The 17,254-nt window shown below is 37.1% G+C and overlaps 1 protein-coding gene across 2 annotated transcripts in view; it reads right to left on the bottom strand.

The window, feature by feature from the left end:
* Window positions 1-342: 342 nt before the first annotated feature.
* The window catches only part of PLPP4 (phospholipid phosphatase 4), a 126,245-nt gene continuing 109,333 nt past the window's right edge, over window positions 343-17,254 (bottom strand). Inside the window, exons 6-8 of one of the 2 annotated variants that reach the window (XM_039329920.1) lie at window positions 15,645-15,815; window positions 6,092-6,136; window positions 343-3,729 (exon numbers count right to left, since the gene is read on the bottom strand). In XM_039329920.1, the coding sequence (XP_039185854.1) occupies window positions 3,530-3,729; window positions 6,092-6,136; window positions 15,645-15,815 (416 nt within the window). In that variant the 3' untranslated portion in view covers window positions 343-3,529. The remainder of the gene's footprint in view (window positions 3,730-6,091; window positions 6,137-15,644; window positions 15,816-17,254) is intronic. The other variant, XM_039330738.1, reaches the window with a different exon arrangement.

The following is a 17,254-nucleotide window of genomic DNA, read 5'->3' as shown; positions in this document are numbered from 1 at the left end:
TTTGACTGCAGGTACACTGATATTGAAGAGAAGTATGTCTAAGGCAGTGATGGAGAACCTTTTAGAGACCGAGTGCCCAAAAACTGGCCCTGTCCCCACTCCACCCCCTGCCCCGCCCCACCCTGCCTGCCTGCAGGGCCACTCACTGCTTCCACGGCCCACTGCAGATCGCCTAGTAGCACCATGGCACTCACGCCCTCTGCCTGAATCCCGCAGCATCAACTGTGCACGATGAGGCATGAGGGCAGAGTCTTGTCTACTCTGGCTGCCATGTCCTTGGCTGCACTGTTCTGCGTGGGCCACGCTCAGGGGTGACTTTCCTCCAGGGGGGTTGCTGGTAAGGAGGCGGTTGCGGGGAGAGGCAAGGCTGGGGCAACGGCACGTGTGCCCACAGAGAGGGCTCCGAGTGCCGCCTCTGGCACTCGTGCCATAGGTTCGCCACCACTGGTCTAAGGCTTTGAAAAGCTTACTGCTTTAAGGTGACTATGAGATATTCATCTGGTTTAAATCATCCATTCATTTTCATCAGGTATGTTTTCTTAATAGCACCCAAACTCTTAGCATAGATTTGAGAGCTTTGTCAAAAAATATCTTCTTAGAAAGTAAAGAATTTCTAGTTTTATTCTAAAAATCTCACATCGGTGGGGCACAAATAGTAGGAATAGCATCACATCAATATTACAGCCATTCAGAAAGGAAATAAACATAGATAAGGAAAAGCATGACCTTGGGATAAAATACTGCACCTGTTCAACTAATCACACTGAAATACCTGAAAGCACGTAAACAGATAAGCTTCCAGGAAAACTGAAACCCCAAGACCACAATAGCTACATCCACAGTTATGGCTGTTAACTGCAAAGGCTTTGGGTATTCTGCAGTGACAGCCAAAAATAAGTAAAGCCATTGAGTTATCACAACCCCATTCTGCTACTTCTTTCCATGCATCACACTGAACATTTTTCAGTGTTTCACTGAAGCACAGAAGATATCCCAATAAAAATGTTGAGCACCTTTTTAATAGAACTCCTTATGTACCATTCTGAAAACGTATACAGAATATGCATGTGATTTACAGAATATGTAGCTATCTGGCCATTACGGACAACTACTGCAAATCTTTTCAAATTACATGAATAGGCAACAATTATGCCTTTGCATATTTATTGAATAAAGGCAAATAATCCTGATGTTATGCTGGTGTTATATCTATTTGTAATTTATCTCATCGTTTATTTATTCAGATGTGTAGGATCATCCAATATCCAATATTTATGAGATTCACAAACTCCCAAAATTCTTGCCCTTACAAACTGCAAGAACTTTTTTTCAAAAAATTACTTTTTAATATACTATATGATTTAAGTGTATGATTTTATCAGCCTTTCTTTGATTATAACTTTTTACAAACTAATTCTCCAATGGATTTATTTCAAAAGAGCTTATCTATTCAAACTTTTATTGAAAAGAGGAAGGAAGGAAGGAAGGAAGGAAGGAAGGAAGGAAGGAAGGAAGGAAGGAAGGAAGGAAGGAAGGAAGGAAGGAAGGAAGATAAAGGCCATATTTTACAGAAATATGCTTGCTACATCCATAGAACTAGACAATGTGCAGGGCCATGAGACACTAAAAGCATTATTGCAATAGCTTGATCAAAAGAGCTTTCAATAATCTAGCTAGCTATTAGAGAAGAAGAAAAAATATTTAATTCATTGCAAGATTTTACTACATATTATCCTCTTCTATAATACTGTATCAACATTTCTGAAAAGTTGCAAATTATATCACTTTTCCCCCTCTCTACTTCAAAAGATTTATATTTTCAATGCAGTGCTGAATAAGATGGTGGTAGTTTCCAAACATCTAATCAGAAATTAAAGGTTGATCACAATTTTTCTGATCTTGGCAAAGATCTCCACCTTGGCATCGCTAACCCCAATATCTGTTTTACTTTGATGTCCAGTATTGCAGAAAAGTTCCAAAACCAAAAAAGTTGTACATAAACATTCAGCAGAATTCAAATTGATGTATATAAGTGATTTTCTGTGGAATAACAAACTGGTTCATCAAATGGAAGTGGGCTTTTTCCCCCCTTACCTTTCTTATTATACAGAAGACAGACTTCCAACTTTTAAGGCAAACTAGCATTACTGTTCATGAATAAAGGGTACTCAGGAATGATGCAGAGTCCATCTGAGAAGTTTTATTTTTTTCTCCAAATGTGGGAAGAATGGGGTCTATGTATATTAGCAGCTATGCTATCAAATAACTGCCTTTCATGCATGTACATATTGTCATAGAGTAACCTTACAAATATGGCGCTTGAGAAAGATACAAAAACTACAGGTGCAGCAGACACATTTTGAAACAAACAAATTTACTAAGTGCATATTGTGCAGAAGAAACATTAAGCATTCCTGAACCAACTGCCAGGGTTTCATCAAGGCAACAGAAACTATTAAGCATTTATGACCATAGCTCACAAAATCACTTTCTCTAGAGATTTGGGGAAGGATTGTTGTGTTCCAAAGGACTGTAGAGTATTGTTTTAAAATAACTCATTGAGCTTCAAACTAAATGACTATATGCTCATGGGAGACACACATGCACAGACACACATACGCGCGCACGCACATACACACACACACACACACACACACAAACAAACAATATTGGGTTTTTCCAGAGTGCCCAGATGATTTTTGCAGTATTGCCAGCTGACAGATTCAGCAGCTTTGCATAATTGTGCTGTCAATTAGGTCAGAAAGGACGGATGTCTGAATATTTTGGCTGTCCCATTTCTGAAAGTTGAAGATTTTTATTTCACTGCAGCCAGTTCAGATGGATTTGCAAAACATATGCCACAATCAAACACACTAACATACATACACATACACACATGCACACACCATATCCATATGTTTGTTTGCTTAGACCACTAGGAGATAAACAGAGGAAGATAAACATGCAGCTGTAACTGCACTTAGAAATGTGAGATAAACAAAACTCTCTTTTTTACATGTTGAATGTCTCTAAGAAAAATAAATAACGAGTCAGTCACAGATGACAATGTCTATTAGTTCTTAGCAGAAGGCATGGATAACCCCCTTTGTGGACAGTCTGCTCCACTGGAGTAAGACTGGGTATGTCACTCTCTTTCAGCCTCACGTGGCTGTTATGAATGTGCTATGATTTGCAAAGCAAATATATACATGAAGGCGCTTCATAAATAATGATTAGTCATAATTAATGATATTTCAAAAGTTTCAGTTCTGCCTTAAACCCTTTAACTAATAATTATTTCCTTGGAGCGATCGTCTTATTGGAATAATTTTTAAAAAAACATGGGAAACAGAAAAGGGAAAATACAATAGAGGACATACATGAAAGCTAAAGAAAAGACGGTCAGTAAAAGTAAAAGGGCAAGAAAGGCAGAATCACAGCTGTTAAAAAACACTGATTATGCAAAGATACCATTTGGGTTTGGCGGACTGTATGAAAGAGCTAAAAGTTCATCCTGCATGTGTATTAGTCATACTGGTCCTTCTGTTATCCCTTCTAGAGGAAGGCTGGTAGCATTATCTGCTGTAGGTGTCTCTTCTTTCTTCATTGATGTCTGAATTAGCAGACAGACATACGGTTTGTGACAAGCCATGTTGCCCAAGGGAGGGTAATGCTGTCTGTAGCAAATGTAAGCAAATACAAGGCCAATGACTCCTCCAACGAAAGCATCTATGTGTGAGGAAAGAAAAAGAAAAGAAAGATGTATTACTACTGAAATAATAACTTAGGGATGCTCCGAAGTTAGTTTTGGGTTTCCTATTTTAGGATTATTTTTATGATACCTTCAGAAAAACATATTAGCAAACCCCTAATATGTCACAGATTTTCTTAACATGTGGGGCAAACATGTTCAAGGTGATTAATGGGGTTTACAAGAATCTTAGGTCCAAATAGATACTTTAAAGGATTCAACATGCACTGTTATTCCTACAGCCTATTTTTATTCAAATGTAAAGGTAAAGTTTGCATCAGTAGTCAACTTTCTTAAACAGCTACTTCCCCTCCAGCTGCATACAATATATTTATACTCTGTACTTTTTCCAGAATCGCACAGCTGTTTCAAAGAGATTTAGCTGGTACTATGTTGAATTCAAAGTACTGCACTGTTGTGATAAATATTCTACCTTGAGTCTCTCCATGCTGCCTAGCCACCATTTTAATATACCATTCTCTTCTGCAGAAACCTGTAGCATTAATATTCCAAAGAAAATGAGAATTAAGATGGCAGCTAACCCAACATAACCAATATGACTTGCATTAATACAGCTGATGAATGACTCAATTGCTATCAAAGGAATCTTTGATAACATAGCATCCAAATAAGAGCAAACAAATTTAACCTGGACAACAATAAAGGTTCTCTTATGCTCAAGTAATCTATATTCATTCCTTATAGACATGGCAAACATGTGTATATATAAAGTAGTGAGCTGATTGGAAGGAGATTTAGCACAGATCTACGAAAGCACTTTTTAACATTAAATATAGTTAACCAGTAAAATTCATTGAGACAGAGGCCACAACCTTGAATGGTTTTAGAAGGAGGTAACCTAATTTCATGGATGGCTGGTCTATAAAGGCTTAATTCTGAAGATGCATTGATACCTTCAGATTGGGGCACTGGCTGCTGGGGAACAAGCACATCAGAACTGTATCAGAAATATGGTAAAGGACTGCATCAGAAATATGGGAAAGACCATAGGAGATGGGATGATGTTGTCTAGGAACTGGTCCGATAATAGACAGCATAACCTGTAGGTGCATAGTAGGTGGAGCAAGATGCTCAGAAGGGACCGACTCTAAGTCCTTGGACTATAAAAGTGATGTCAAGAGAATTGCACTTGCAAGATTCTGATATTATATAGCTTTACATTACAATAAAGCCGAATTAGTTTATCTGCTATTCATTTCCTAGTAAGGTTGATCAATGTCTGGTAGGCTGCTGTGAAAAATGAAATAATGACCCAAGGTGGGCTTTGGCATGACTACACTCCTGCTGGTGAGCTCAATAAGTTTTTCAGAAATATTTCTTGTTCATCTGGGAGGATAACTTTGGAATATATTTCCAGAATATTTATACAACCAATAACCCACTAAACATTTTGTGTACATGTCTGGAAAGGGGAGATTAGTAACCAATAATAGATCTCGTAAAGAAAGAGCAGATGCAGGGAGGAATATAAATGAGAGTCTTTACTATCCTGCTATGTGGTTTTACCCAAGATAGAAACTCCAGCTTTACAAAAATATGCCTCTTATATGATATGCTGATATGCAGCACAAAGATGGAACCACTTAAAGTAAAACTATTCTGTGGAGAGAAAAAAACGAGCTGTTCCAGCACTCCTCCACTCTGCCATCAGCAGCAACACAGGGTGAGATTTCATTATCATATTCCACATATGTATTCCACAGATCATTTTGCATTCCATTTTTCTCTTTCTCCCAAGAGTATAATCTTAGAAATAGAAACATTTCAAACCACCCAGAGTTGCTGGAAATCAGGCAGCATATACATTTCAAAAACAACAATTGTATAACTACAGGCACATGAGAAGCTTTTAGAATGCTGTATTACTAATAGTAATGTACCCATACTTGACATAAAGGAAAGCATCATAAGATTTCCAAAGTTAATGTCATTGGAAAGTTTACTTCTATCACTTTCTGAATGGCTTTTTATCAGAATTAACTGTTAAGTAGTTTTTATATACAGCACACTCTCTCCATTAAACCATCTGAAACATTCACTCTCTGCTGAGATGCTGGAATATATACTGTAGATTACAGCTACTATTTTCCAATAGAATCTCTGCCATGTAATCTCATTTACACAAGGATGGAATAAATAAAAGCCATAATGTATCTTTATAATTCTATCAAGGGTTTTTAAGAAATGCGAATTTAAGTCCTCTAGATCATTTCATGACTTCAGAAATTGGGCAAAACAAGTTATACTCTAAGAGTCTGGCTTCCACTTATCCTCCAATTCTATAAAATACAAGCATAAATATTCAAAGGAAGCACCTACCATAGTAGCAACTGACAAGAGCGGGCTTGCTTATAAATATCCAATCTGGAAAGTCAAATCCAACATTGTATAAGCTGATTTATACATATCAAAGCATATATCTTTTAAAACTTTATGGCTAATGCAGTTGACTTCATAAAATATAATATAGGCTTTATAAGTAGTCATTTGGTAATTTTCAGTTTTAGCTTTTACAATTATTTTACACCAGTGCTAGGCCTAATGAGATCCTTCATATTTTTCTAGGACTGGTGCAATGGCCTATCAGGGAAAAGAATATAGACAGTCTTCAACTTACAACTACGATTTATCCCAAAATAAGCAAGACAGTTGGTAATGAATCTTGCCCCATTTCACAACCTTTCTTGCCACAGTTGTTAAGTGAATCACTACAACTGTTAAGTTAGTAGGACAGTTGTTAAGTGAACCTGGCTTCCACATTGACTTTGCTTGACAGAAGATCGCAAAAGGTGAGTACATGACCCCCAGGACATTGCAACTGTTATAAATATGAGTCACTTGCCAAGCTCTCAGTTTTGATCACATGAGTTTGGGGATGTTGCAATGATCATAATGTGAAAAGCAGTCATAAGTCGCTGTTTTTAAGGCCACTGTAATTTTGAATAGTCACTAAACAAATGCTGTAAGTCGAGGACTGCCTAAAAGTTAAGGAGATGGCTTCTGTTCTAGGGTAAAGTTTTTTGTTTAGGTTCAAAGAAATTTGGTAGATTCAGCAGCTTAAATTGTTTTAAAGAAAACAATTCAAAATTTTCAAACTTAAGGAAATCTTTTTTTAAGTTGTGATCTCCAATCTTTATATTATAAAATAATAAATTAAAGACTTAAAAAATGGTGCTGGTAGCTGTAAATTAAACCCTGAGACTAATTAAAGTACCGTATATGCCGGTGTATTAGGCGACCCGGCGTATAAGACGACCCCCGAGTTCGACGCCAGGTCGCAAGACGATCGACGCCGAGTCGCATATAAGACGACTTTCTAGGCATGCGACTCGGCGTCGATCATCTTATATGCCGGAAATGACATCATTTCCGGCGTATAAGATGACTTTCTAGGCATGCGACTCGGTGTCGATCATCTTATACGCCGGAAATAACGTCATTTCCGGCGTATAAGATGATCGACACCGAGTCGCATGCCTAGAACGTCATCTTATACGCCAGAAATAAACGTAGTTTATAACGTTATTTCCGGCGTATAAGATGACTTTCTAGGCATGCGACTTGGTGTCGATCATCTTATATGCCGGAAATGACGTCATTTCCGGCGTATAAGATGATCGACACCGAGTCGCATGCCTAGAACGTCATCTTATACGCCGGAAATAATAAATAAATAAATAAACGTTATGACTCGGTGTATAAGACGACCCCCGAGTTCGGAGGCTGTTTCATCGCTCTCAAAAGTCGTCTTATACGCCGGAATATACGGTATAATTTTGTGTTCAAACTATTTTAAGGCAGATACAATCTCATTATCTCAATGAACTAAGGCATTAGGATCTTTAAGTCTTTTGAAATACCTAAAAATAGTTTTAAAGCAAACAGCATTGTTAATCGCATGAAGTTATTTTCTAACTTTTTAAATTAAAAAATAAAATAAAATGAGAGCGCTGCTACTGCAAATAAGTGCAGTGCAGAGAGTATTGACATATCTTTTACATTTCAATGGTAGGAAATCAAATAAAAGTACTTTAGTTCTCTGAATGGCTAAAGCAAAAGAATGATTTTTCCTCTCTGTATTAATACTCCTGTTGCAAAAATCTGTGGCATTTCCCACATCAGTCAAACACATGTAACTTTGTGAAGAATGTTTTTTTCCAGCTTTTGTTTGCAACCCTTACACTTCCAGTGTATGCTTGTGCACAAATTATATAAAGGGAAAAATGGCAAATGCTAAAACAAAAAATACCTCAAACAGCCTTGTCCACTATAAATTATGCCTTATTCTTATAATGGAGACATTATGAGACCTATTGTACCTCAGACAAGTGTCTCCTATAGTTTCTTTCTCTGTGTGGATTTTGTTTTGTCTCATTTGCATATATTCTATATAATCAATTATAGGATAAGAGAATTGAAAAGTTTGCATATCCTACATTTTCAGAGTGTTAGGGGACAAAATAAGCATCTTGTCAAAAGATACCCCAAATCCTGGACCTCGCAGGTACTTGAAAAGATGTCATATTTGTGAAAACCTCTTCAGATCCATTTGAATCCCTGATATTTTTATAAATTTTTATGTACCAGGCAGATTCTTTTTATTTACAATGGACTTTCAATTGAGATAATTTTTAAAAATAGTGAAGTAGAATACTTATAGATATTCTGACATGATTAATTCAGATGTTACTACTACCACCATGTTTTCCTGAAAATAAGATCTACCCCCAAAATAAGCCCCCAAATCATTCCTACTTAAGACCCTGTCCCACTCCATTGCACCTGCTTGCACGAAGTGGGGTGAGGTGCATAGGTAAAAATCAAGCTAGGTCAGGAATGGGAGAGTGGAGCTCCCCCCGTGCTCTGCACCCACTTACCTTAGGACAGTTGTAGCCAGGCATCCCATGTCCTGACACCTGCCTCACTGGCCCACTTCTTCTACAGCCACTCCCGCACATCGCACCCAGCTTCCGTTTCACTATCAGAGGCTTTCAGGAAAGGCCTCTGCAGCCGAGAAACAACTCCGGATTTATGCGCACAATGTCCCCAGCCTCCACTTCACCATCAGAGGCCTTTCCTGAAACAGAGGCCAGGAGGCACCATGCGCATCAATCCAGAGCTCTTTTCAGCTGCAGAGGCTTTTCCTGAAGGCTTCTTCTGGCAAAACAGAGGCCAGGGGTGATGCGCATGAGCAGCGATGAGTGGCCACAGAAGTGGGCCGGCAAGACGAGACGGGTGTCGGGCCATGGAAGGCCTTGCTGCGGCAGTCCTAAGGTAAGCGGGTAGTAGTAGTAATAGATATTACTAGTAGTACTACTAGTGGTAAATTGTAACTCTGAGTGGTTTACAAATGATTTAAAACATGAAAATAGGACAATAAAATCGGTAAGAAAAAAAGGCAGAGAAAATGGGTAGAAATAAAAGAAAATAATCCAAACTGAAAGAAGGTTTCAGTTATCCCCACCAAAGGCCTGGGTTAACAGCCAGGGCGTCTGGCCCCTTTGAGTCACCAACACGGCAGGAGCCATTCAGATCTCAGAGAGAATCTCATTCCAGAGGGCAGATGCTGCCATAAAGAAGATGGTTCTAGGATCCCAATCAATAGCATTGTTTAAGTGAAAGACCCCCAAAGTGTGCCAAGCCTAAATTTGGTCAAGCAGATACTATGGAGACAGGTGGTTCCCTCAAGTAACCAAGCACTGTGTCATATACAGCTTTATGGGTGACAACCAGCATCTTGAATCATAACTGGAAACAAACTGGCAACTTCTGCACCTCACAGAGCAGAAGTGTCACAGGAGCATGTTGATAAAGTGACCAACTTTTTTATAATGAAAAGGAGGACACAAATAAATAGAAGAAAAAATATCGTAAATAAAAGAAATATTGTATTCATTGCAACAATAATACAGAATACACTATAATATGATAATGCATAATAAAAACATTTGTAACAATAACATTTTATATTGTAATTATGCTTACATGCCTATTAATTATTATTTAAATGAGTACTTTTTCACTGAATGAATATTTTTGTCAATGTATCATCTTCTAACAATATATTGGAAATATCTGAACAAGAAATATCCTTCATATTGAATTTTACAGCAAGTGCTACAGCTAGAGTATCAACATTCAATCTCGATTTCTCACTTTTCCAAAAATCATTAGCAATTGAAAAATCCCTTTCAACTGCTACATTAGTTCCAGGATAGCACAACGTAAATTGAACAAGAATAAATACATTTTCACATGGAATATGTTCATCTTTGAAATGGCTGAATATTTCCACCCATCTTTTATCAATTCCAACGTGTTTATTTTTCCATTGTATTAATTTTTCAGAATTTAAAAATACATTCAGTCTTCTAATTTCTTCAAAGGGACAATTGTTGTCTATTTTAATGTCTGGCATTTCATTAGATAAAAACTTAACACAAGATTCAATATCTGTCCAATATACTTGCGATGAAGTCAAAAAAATCATTGAATACTGTTATTTCCTGTGATGTTTGTTTCAGACCATTTTTCGATATATTGAAAACATGTTTGGTAAAAATTATGCACTTCTTTTCCGTTATGCCCAGATTTGATTCCTCTAAGTCTGACAATTTTCTTTTTATAACTAAAGGAAGAAATTTTTCTTCAAATCGAGTTTTATATTGAAGGATAAAGTCGTTCAAAATAAGACTAACTTCTGTAGATGAAATGTGTTCACCTTCAATCTTTTGAATCATTTTGTGAAAAATAGATGCTTGATTATGTACAAAATACATTAATATCTCAGATATTTCATTATTGAAAAACAATTCCAGGATTTTAGGACATTTGTCTAACCTTAAAAAATATGAACAGAGAGGCTCAAATAATTGTAGAACATGCTCTGTAGCAGGTGTTAGAGCAAGCCATCTAACTTTTGAATATCCTAAAAGTTTTTTGTATTGACCATTCGCTTCTTCACAAAATTGTTTTAAAGTAGCCAGACGAACGGTAAAACGACTAAAATACAAATAAATTGTAGTTATTATTACTTCTACATCAATTGGCATGGCACATGACGCCGTGTTGATTGCATTTGACAAAATATATGCATTACAACCTATTCCTAGTATTTTCTTTTGGAGTAAATCTTGTAATTTTATATACACATTATTCACCCCTTTGTGTTTTCGCCCACCAAAATTTGTGTTTGCATTATCCGCTGTTAGTGCAATAATTTTGGATTTCAAATTGTTTTCATTTCTTACTCTGTATAGATGGTTTGACAAAATTTCAGCAGTTTCGCCCTGAATGGATTCTAAATTTAAAATTTTTACTTGAATGCCCTTGGTAACATTAAAATATCTTACTAGTATTGGATACAATTTAGTTTCATTATGATTGGATGCATCAGATAAAACCGTTACAAATGCTGCAGTTTCCAAGTCTTCTGTAAGTATTTTGTCACAGTAATTTTTTAAATACTGATTTAATAATAGCCTCACATTTTGTCCTGGCTCCTGAAAATTTAGCATTGTGAAACTTTTTCAATAATTTAGTTGTACAATCCATACTACGAAAACTTTGTGAATTATGGTATGGTATGGAATGCAAATGTTCCCTCCATTGCAGCTAACTGTTTTTCATCTTCAGAATACTTTGAAGTTTTAAAAAAACTTGTTACTTTACAACTGGAAGCAGATGCATCTGATGATTGCTTATGTTTCTTGGTGGTCAAGTGTTTCGTAATAGCAGCTCTGCCCCCAACTGCAATACAAAATTCTCTGCTGCAAATATTGTAGAAAAAATGTGATCCTTCTTTGATGTGATGAATGGAAATTCCTTATTCAATTTATCGATGAAATGGCATTTCTTCTTTTTTGATTTTTCCATCCCTAAATGGAAGTTAGTCTCCTCCAGGTATCTTTGGGACTAACTAGGAGAAGGTGTAGTTGGGTAGCAGAGAGGGGTGCAAAGTTCCTGCCAATTCACCTTTGCTGCAGACAACTTGCATGTGCAAAGTTTGCCAGCGGGGTGTTTTGGCTTGCTCAGCAGCAATTCCTATTGGCTTTCGAAAGCCAATAGGGGGGGTAGCACAGCTCATGCAAAAGTTGAAAAAAAAACCCAACAAAAAAAGGTGCCGGAATGCCGTTCTGAGCGTTCTATGAGAAAAAAAAGCCCTGCAAATTAGTTAGTCTTCAAATATCGAAAAGGAGGACATGTAGGAGGACACTTTCCGAGGGAGGACAGAACTTACAAAAGGAGGACTCTCCTCCCTAAAGGAGAACGGTTGGTCACCTTAATGTTGAGGCATGACCATCACTGCTTACAGTACTACATGCTGGACCATTTGAAACTTCTGGGTGGTTTTCAAGAGCAGCACCATATGATATGATATGTCAAATAAGGTATGACTAATTTTAAGCATCCAACAGGTGGGAAGCCTTGCTCTGAGGATTTCCTGGATAAACCTAGAGCAGGGTGAGAACATTTTTGTGGCTAAGATCACATAAAAAGCTTTCACAGTAATCTCAGAGACTTCATGTAATATAAAAACCGGGCTTAGCACAAGGGGTTTGTGTGTGTGTGTGTGTGTGTGTGTGTGTGTGTGTGTATCCCCCCCCTTTTTTTGATTGCCCAAACTCAGCAATTGTGCTGTTTCTATTTGGCAAATCATTTGAAATGAGGCTCTGGCGAGCACAAACACTGAATGAGATGGCTGGATGGAGTCACTGAAGCATTAGGTGTGAATTTAAATGGACTCCAGAAGATGGTAGAGGACAGGAAGACCTGGAGAAATGTTGTCCATGGGGTCGCAATGGGTCGGACACGACTTAACAACAACACCAACATGTTGTTTATCTGCAGTTATAATTAATTTAATACTTGTAATCATCTCCAGAGCAGTTTCTTCAAGAATTTCCTTTCCCTAAAGCTTAAGGCATAACAAAAGTATTGGAAAACAACAACAAACTTTTCATTTTCTATCTGATTTTTAAGGTTTTGCTCTTTATCTCTAGAGATACTTATTGTGGTGAATCAAAGATGAAAATGTATAATTATTCCCATTAGCACATCCAGATCTTATTCCCGTTTGGAAAATTACAATCAGATCAACACGTTGGATATCTAGGCATTTCTCTATAAAGTTCAGCTCCTGAAATAGCCAGTAATTGTTAAAGCAATTACAAGTAGGCCTCAATTTACGATCACAATTAAGCCCAAAATTTCAGTTGCTAGGCAAGGCAGTTGTTAAGTGAGTTGGGCCCTGTTTTACAACTTTTTTTGTCACATACAGTTGTTAAATGAATCATGTGGTCGTTAAGTGAATCTGGCTTCCCCCATTGATTTTGTTTTTCAGAGGCCAGCTGGGAAGGTTACAAATGTTGATCCCGGTGCAATTGGCATAAATAGATGCCAACTGCCAGATATCTGAATTTTGATAACATTACTCTAGGCATGCTGCAAAGGTTGTAAGTGTGAAAAACCAGTCATAAGTCATTTTTTTCAGTATCAGTCTAGGCAACCTTGGCTCTTTTATGACTCATGGACTTCAACTCCCAGAATTCCTGAGCCAGCAGGGAGTCATAAAAGAGCCAAGGTTGCCTACCCCTGGTCTAGATGTTATTATTACTGTTATGCTTGGTTGCATAGTTAGCCAGATGTTTAGACTGCCTCTTTTCTAGTCTTCATTTGGTCATTCTTGTAGGCCAGTTTGGTCTCTCCAATATTCAATAAGTCTTAATGGTGTATTAACTTCAGTGCACTTCTTCATTGCCCTTCAGATGTTCTTCCAATGTTTTTTTTTTTACTTCTTCAAATATCTGGTGTACTTGCAACATTACATGTCATCAATGCTCCTTCGTAACAGTCTTCTAACAATAGAATCAATATGCTATTGAAGACCCATCCATGGCTAAGAAACCTATTCACACATGTTTTCCAAGGACATGTGGAAAACAGATGGAAAAGCAGGAGAATAAACCCATCAGGATAACACTATCCAAAAACAACACATGTTTAACATTATTGCCAAAGTTAGAATTCTAGGCATCAATTTCTTAAGCCAGCTGGTTTCAGCATGAAGACAAGCAGCTTAAGGATACTGAGTAGAATTGGTCTTTGTCCAAACATTAGTTCAGGATGTGACCCATTTTGATAAGCATTAAGATCATTTGAAGAAAAATATGCCATTAATAATATCTCTGCTTTCTCCCTCCTCCAACACACACTTAGAAAAAAATGCAGCTAGTTGATTTATTCCAGTTCTATCTCTTTGAACTTCAAAGACAAGCATATGCTGCTGTAATGGACACATAGTAGTCCTCTTGGGTGCAATCTATTTCCACTATTTAGAAACTGTAATTACACAGTACTTATTTCATCATGTGAATAATTATGGCTCTTGGTGGAATACATTTCTTAAAACCATATTTCAGTATGTATTCATCCAGCAAATCTGATAGCCCTATTATTTTTACTCTAAATATCTGTGTGCATAATAATATCTACATAGTGACTTTTCTAAATTTTGCTAATGCTTCCAGTATATAAGTGCTGGACAATTAGAAATCCACGAACTCTTAGTTACAAAACTCTGGAGCCTCCTGAAATTTCATAAAAAAACAATAATGGCTCCAGTATTGGGTAGGCTTACCATACTAAAGGATGAAAATAGAAAAACAAAAATAGTTATCCTTGATAATTAATCTCCCTATGAAAAAAATGTTCCCATTCAAATCATGATGTTATTCTCCCATATATCTATGGGCCATAGACACCAGAAATTATTCAGGAATATTATTTTTACCAACCTCTGTAATGTGCAAGTAAAGTTTGAATATACAGGTCAATGTACAGTTATTTGCAGTGAAACCTAACACAAAAATAGTCAGATTAATGCTTAATATTCTTCCTGTAAGTCACATTAGCTGCTCAATATCTTTTAAGAGCTTTTCTTAACTTGGTTCTGCAGTTGTGTTAAGACTAACTACAATGCCCAAGTTGGCCTGGAATTCAGGGAGTTGCAATTCAAATACATCTGAGGGATATGTTGGGAAAGACTGTTATGCAACAGTGTAAGGTGACGTCTATTTGGTGAATTGAATTTGATTTGGTAAATCATCACATGCCCTAACATAAATTAATAACACACAGGGAGCAGAATTAAACTTTGATAATTTTGATTTATTTTATAATGGCCACCCTAATTGCTGATTATTACAATACAAATTTCTGGATTTAATTTAGAGTTGTCACATGTGGAATTTCATTCAGGTAATGCTCCCATTGTTGAAGGGCAAAGTAAAATATCACTGATGATTCCTTCCTTTTAGACTGCTAAAAATCTTTTCAAGAATTCTTGAAAACTGCTTCATTAAGTTTTTTTCTTCTTATTGTTAAATATATAAATTCTAGGACTTACAGTACAGTTTAATACATTTCCTACATGGAGTCATGTATGCATCCAAGAACCTTTGCCCAACATCATTAAAGCAAGCTCCAAAGATCATAAAAAAAGAAATTGAGGGACTAAGTCCTTTCCTGTAAAAGTACAGTGTCTTCATGGACTGGAAGAAGCAACCTGAATCTCTTTGTCTACAATCCTGTTATCTAGGGATAAGCCCCACTTGGCAGAGTGAAAACCTACTTTCACGAAGAGTTAGGCTGGGCTGAACTCACCTATCTATAGAAAAGAACAAAATGGTTCCTCACCAGCATCTCATTTTGTTTTCATCTGATCTCATGCTCTTTCAATGATTTAATTAGCCATTTTCAGGATACATATGCTAAACCGTCACGTTTGATCTTGTTCCTCACCGCCTGCCTAAATCATATTCCAGAAACAGCAAGGACAATTAAGAGAAGGCAGGTATATACCATGACTCACCTTGCCAGTGATGCTTGTAATCGCACATGCGTGATAGAGCAATCATCATGGCGCAATAGAGAGGTAGAATTGCTGCGCAGAGCCGCCAGCTTTTCCCACGACCTTTTTCAGTGAAGCAGTGCAGCTTGCCAGCCAAGTAGAAAGTGGTAAAGCCAAGGCCTGAAAATGCAACTGCCAAAGGAAGAAGAGAACAAGTTATCAGAAGATAAAGCAACATAGCAGAAATGCCACAATGCCAGAGAACGTAGCTGATCGCTACGTAGGAAACAGGCTTTACAAGTGACATAGGCAATTATTCTATGCCATTAACAAGAAAGTCTATCTAGGCATTTCTTCCTAACTTTGACCTGAAACGGAAAGATATGAGCACTGTTGTACTATCTTACTCTCCTGCAATTTAATTTAAAACAACAACATTCAGTTCAAGTTTAGTTCCTATCACTTGCCCGCTTCATTTCTTCAACACATTGCAAATAGGACCATTTTAGATTATATTGTAAGTTTGCAACCCAAAGCCTGCAAGCTATTGTGTACAATTATCAAAGAACTGCTTTTCATTTTTAATAACCAAAAATAGATTATCTGTTTGCAGTAAAAGCAAAAAAGTGAGATGAAACTCGTATGCTGTATTAAATTATAATTGAATCCTCCTGTGCCCAATATTGGATTATGATGCAGCTATGATTTAATTATGTTCCAAAATATTCTACTCATAACTATATTGGGGAGGAGGTTAGAAATAGCAATATTCACAAATCCCATTTCTGAAAGTGAGATGACAGGAATCTTTTTTTTTTTTAATTGAAAATTTTTAAAAGTTTTTACAAATAACAACACAAAAAAAACCAACCCTCACCCAACCCCTCCCAAACCACCCCCTCCATCCCCCCCCCCGAGCTTCCCAGAACTGAATATAGGCTTAATTAAAATTTTAAGAAAACTAAACAAATTTTAACAATTTATAAAATAATTAATAATAGGATATATATAACGTAAACATTAAGAAAAAAAAATATTTAAAAAGAAAAAGAAAAAAAAAGAAAAGAAAGAAAATGAAAAAGGAATCTTTTTTTAAAACCATTCATCTACAACTAATCAGTGATTAATCAACTGTGATGTTTGTCCTGCTATATGTTCAAAAGTTACTCGCTTGTGATCTCCTCTTAGAATGAGTACATGTTGCAACATCTATAATTTCAAATTTAATAATAATAATAAAGTTGGAAAGAACCTTGGAGGTCACCTAGTCCACCCCCCTGCTCAGGCAGGAAACCCTATACCAGTGGTTCTCAACCTGTGGGTCGGGACCCCATTTGGGGTCGAACGACCATTTCACGGGGTCGCCAAACAAGGCTGTCCGCCATTTTTCCCCCTTTTCTTTGGCCAGGCCCCTGGCACCCGGTGATGTATAAGTGGTTGGGGGTCACCACAACATGGGGAACTGTATTATGGGGTCACGGCATTAGAAAGGTTGAGAACCACTGTCCTATACCATTTCAGACAAATGGCTGTCCAGTCTCTTCTTGAAAACTTCCAGTGTTGGAACATTCACCGCTTCTGGAGGCAGGTTGTTCCACTGGTTAATTGTTCTAACTGTCAGGAAGTTTCTC

Source organism: Crotalus tigris, unplaced genomic scaffold (genome assembly GCF_016545835.1).
Source record: "Crotalus tigris isolate CLP2741 ecotype Arizona unplaced genomic scaffold, ASM1654583v1 scf7180000017536.10889498, whole genome shotgun sequence".
In the NCBI taxonomy this organism is placed as follows: Eukaryota; Metazoa; Chordata; class Lepidosauria; order Squamata; family Viperidae; genus Crotalus; species Crotalus tigris.
Note: the sequence above shows the minus strand (reverse complement) of the source record. Positions and strands in the feature narration are given on the sequence as shown.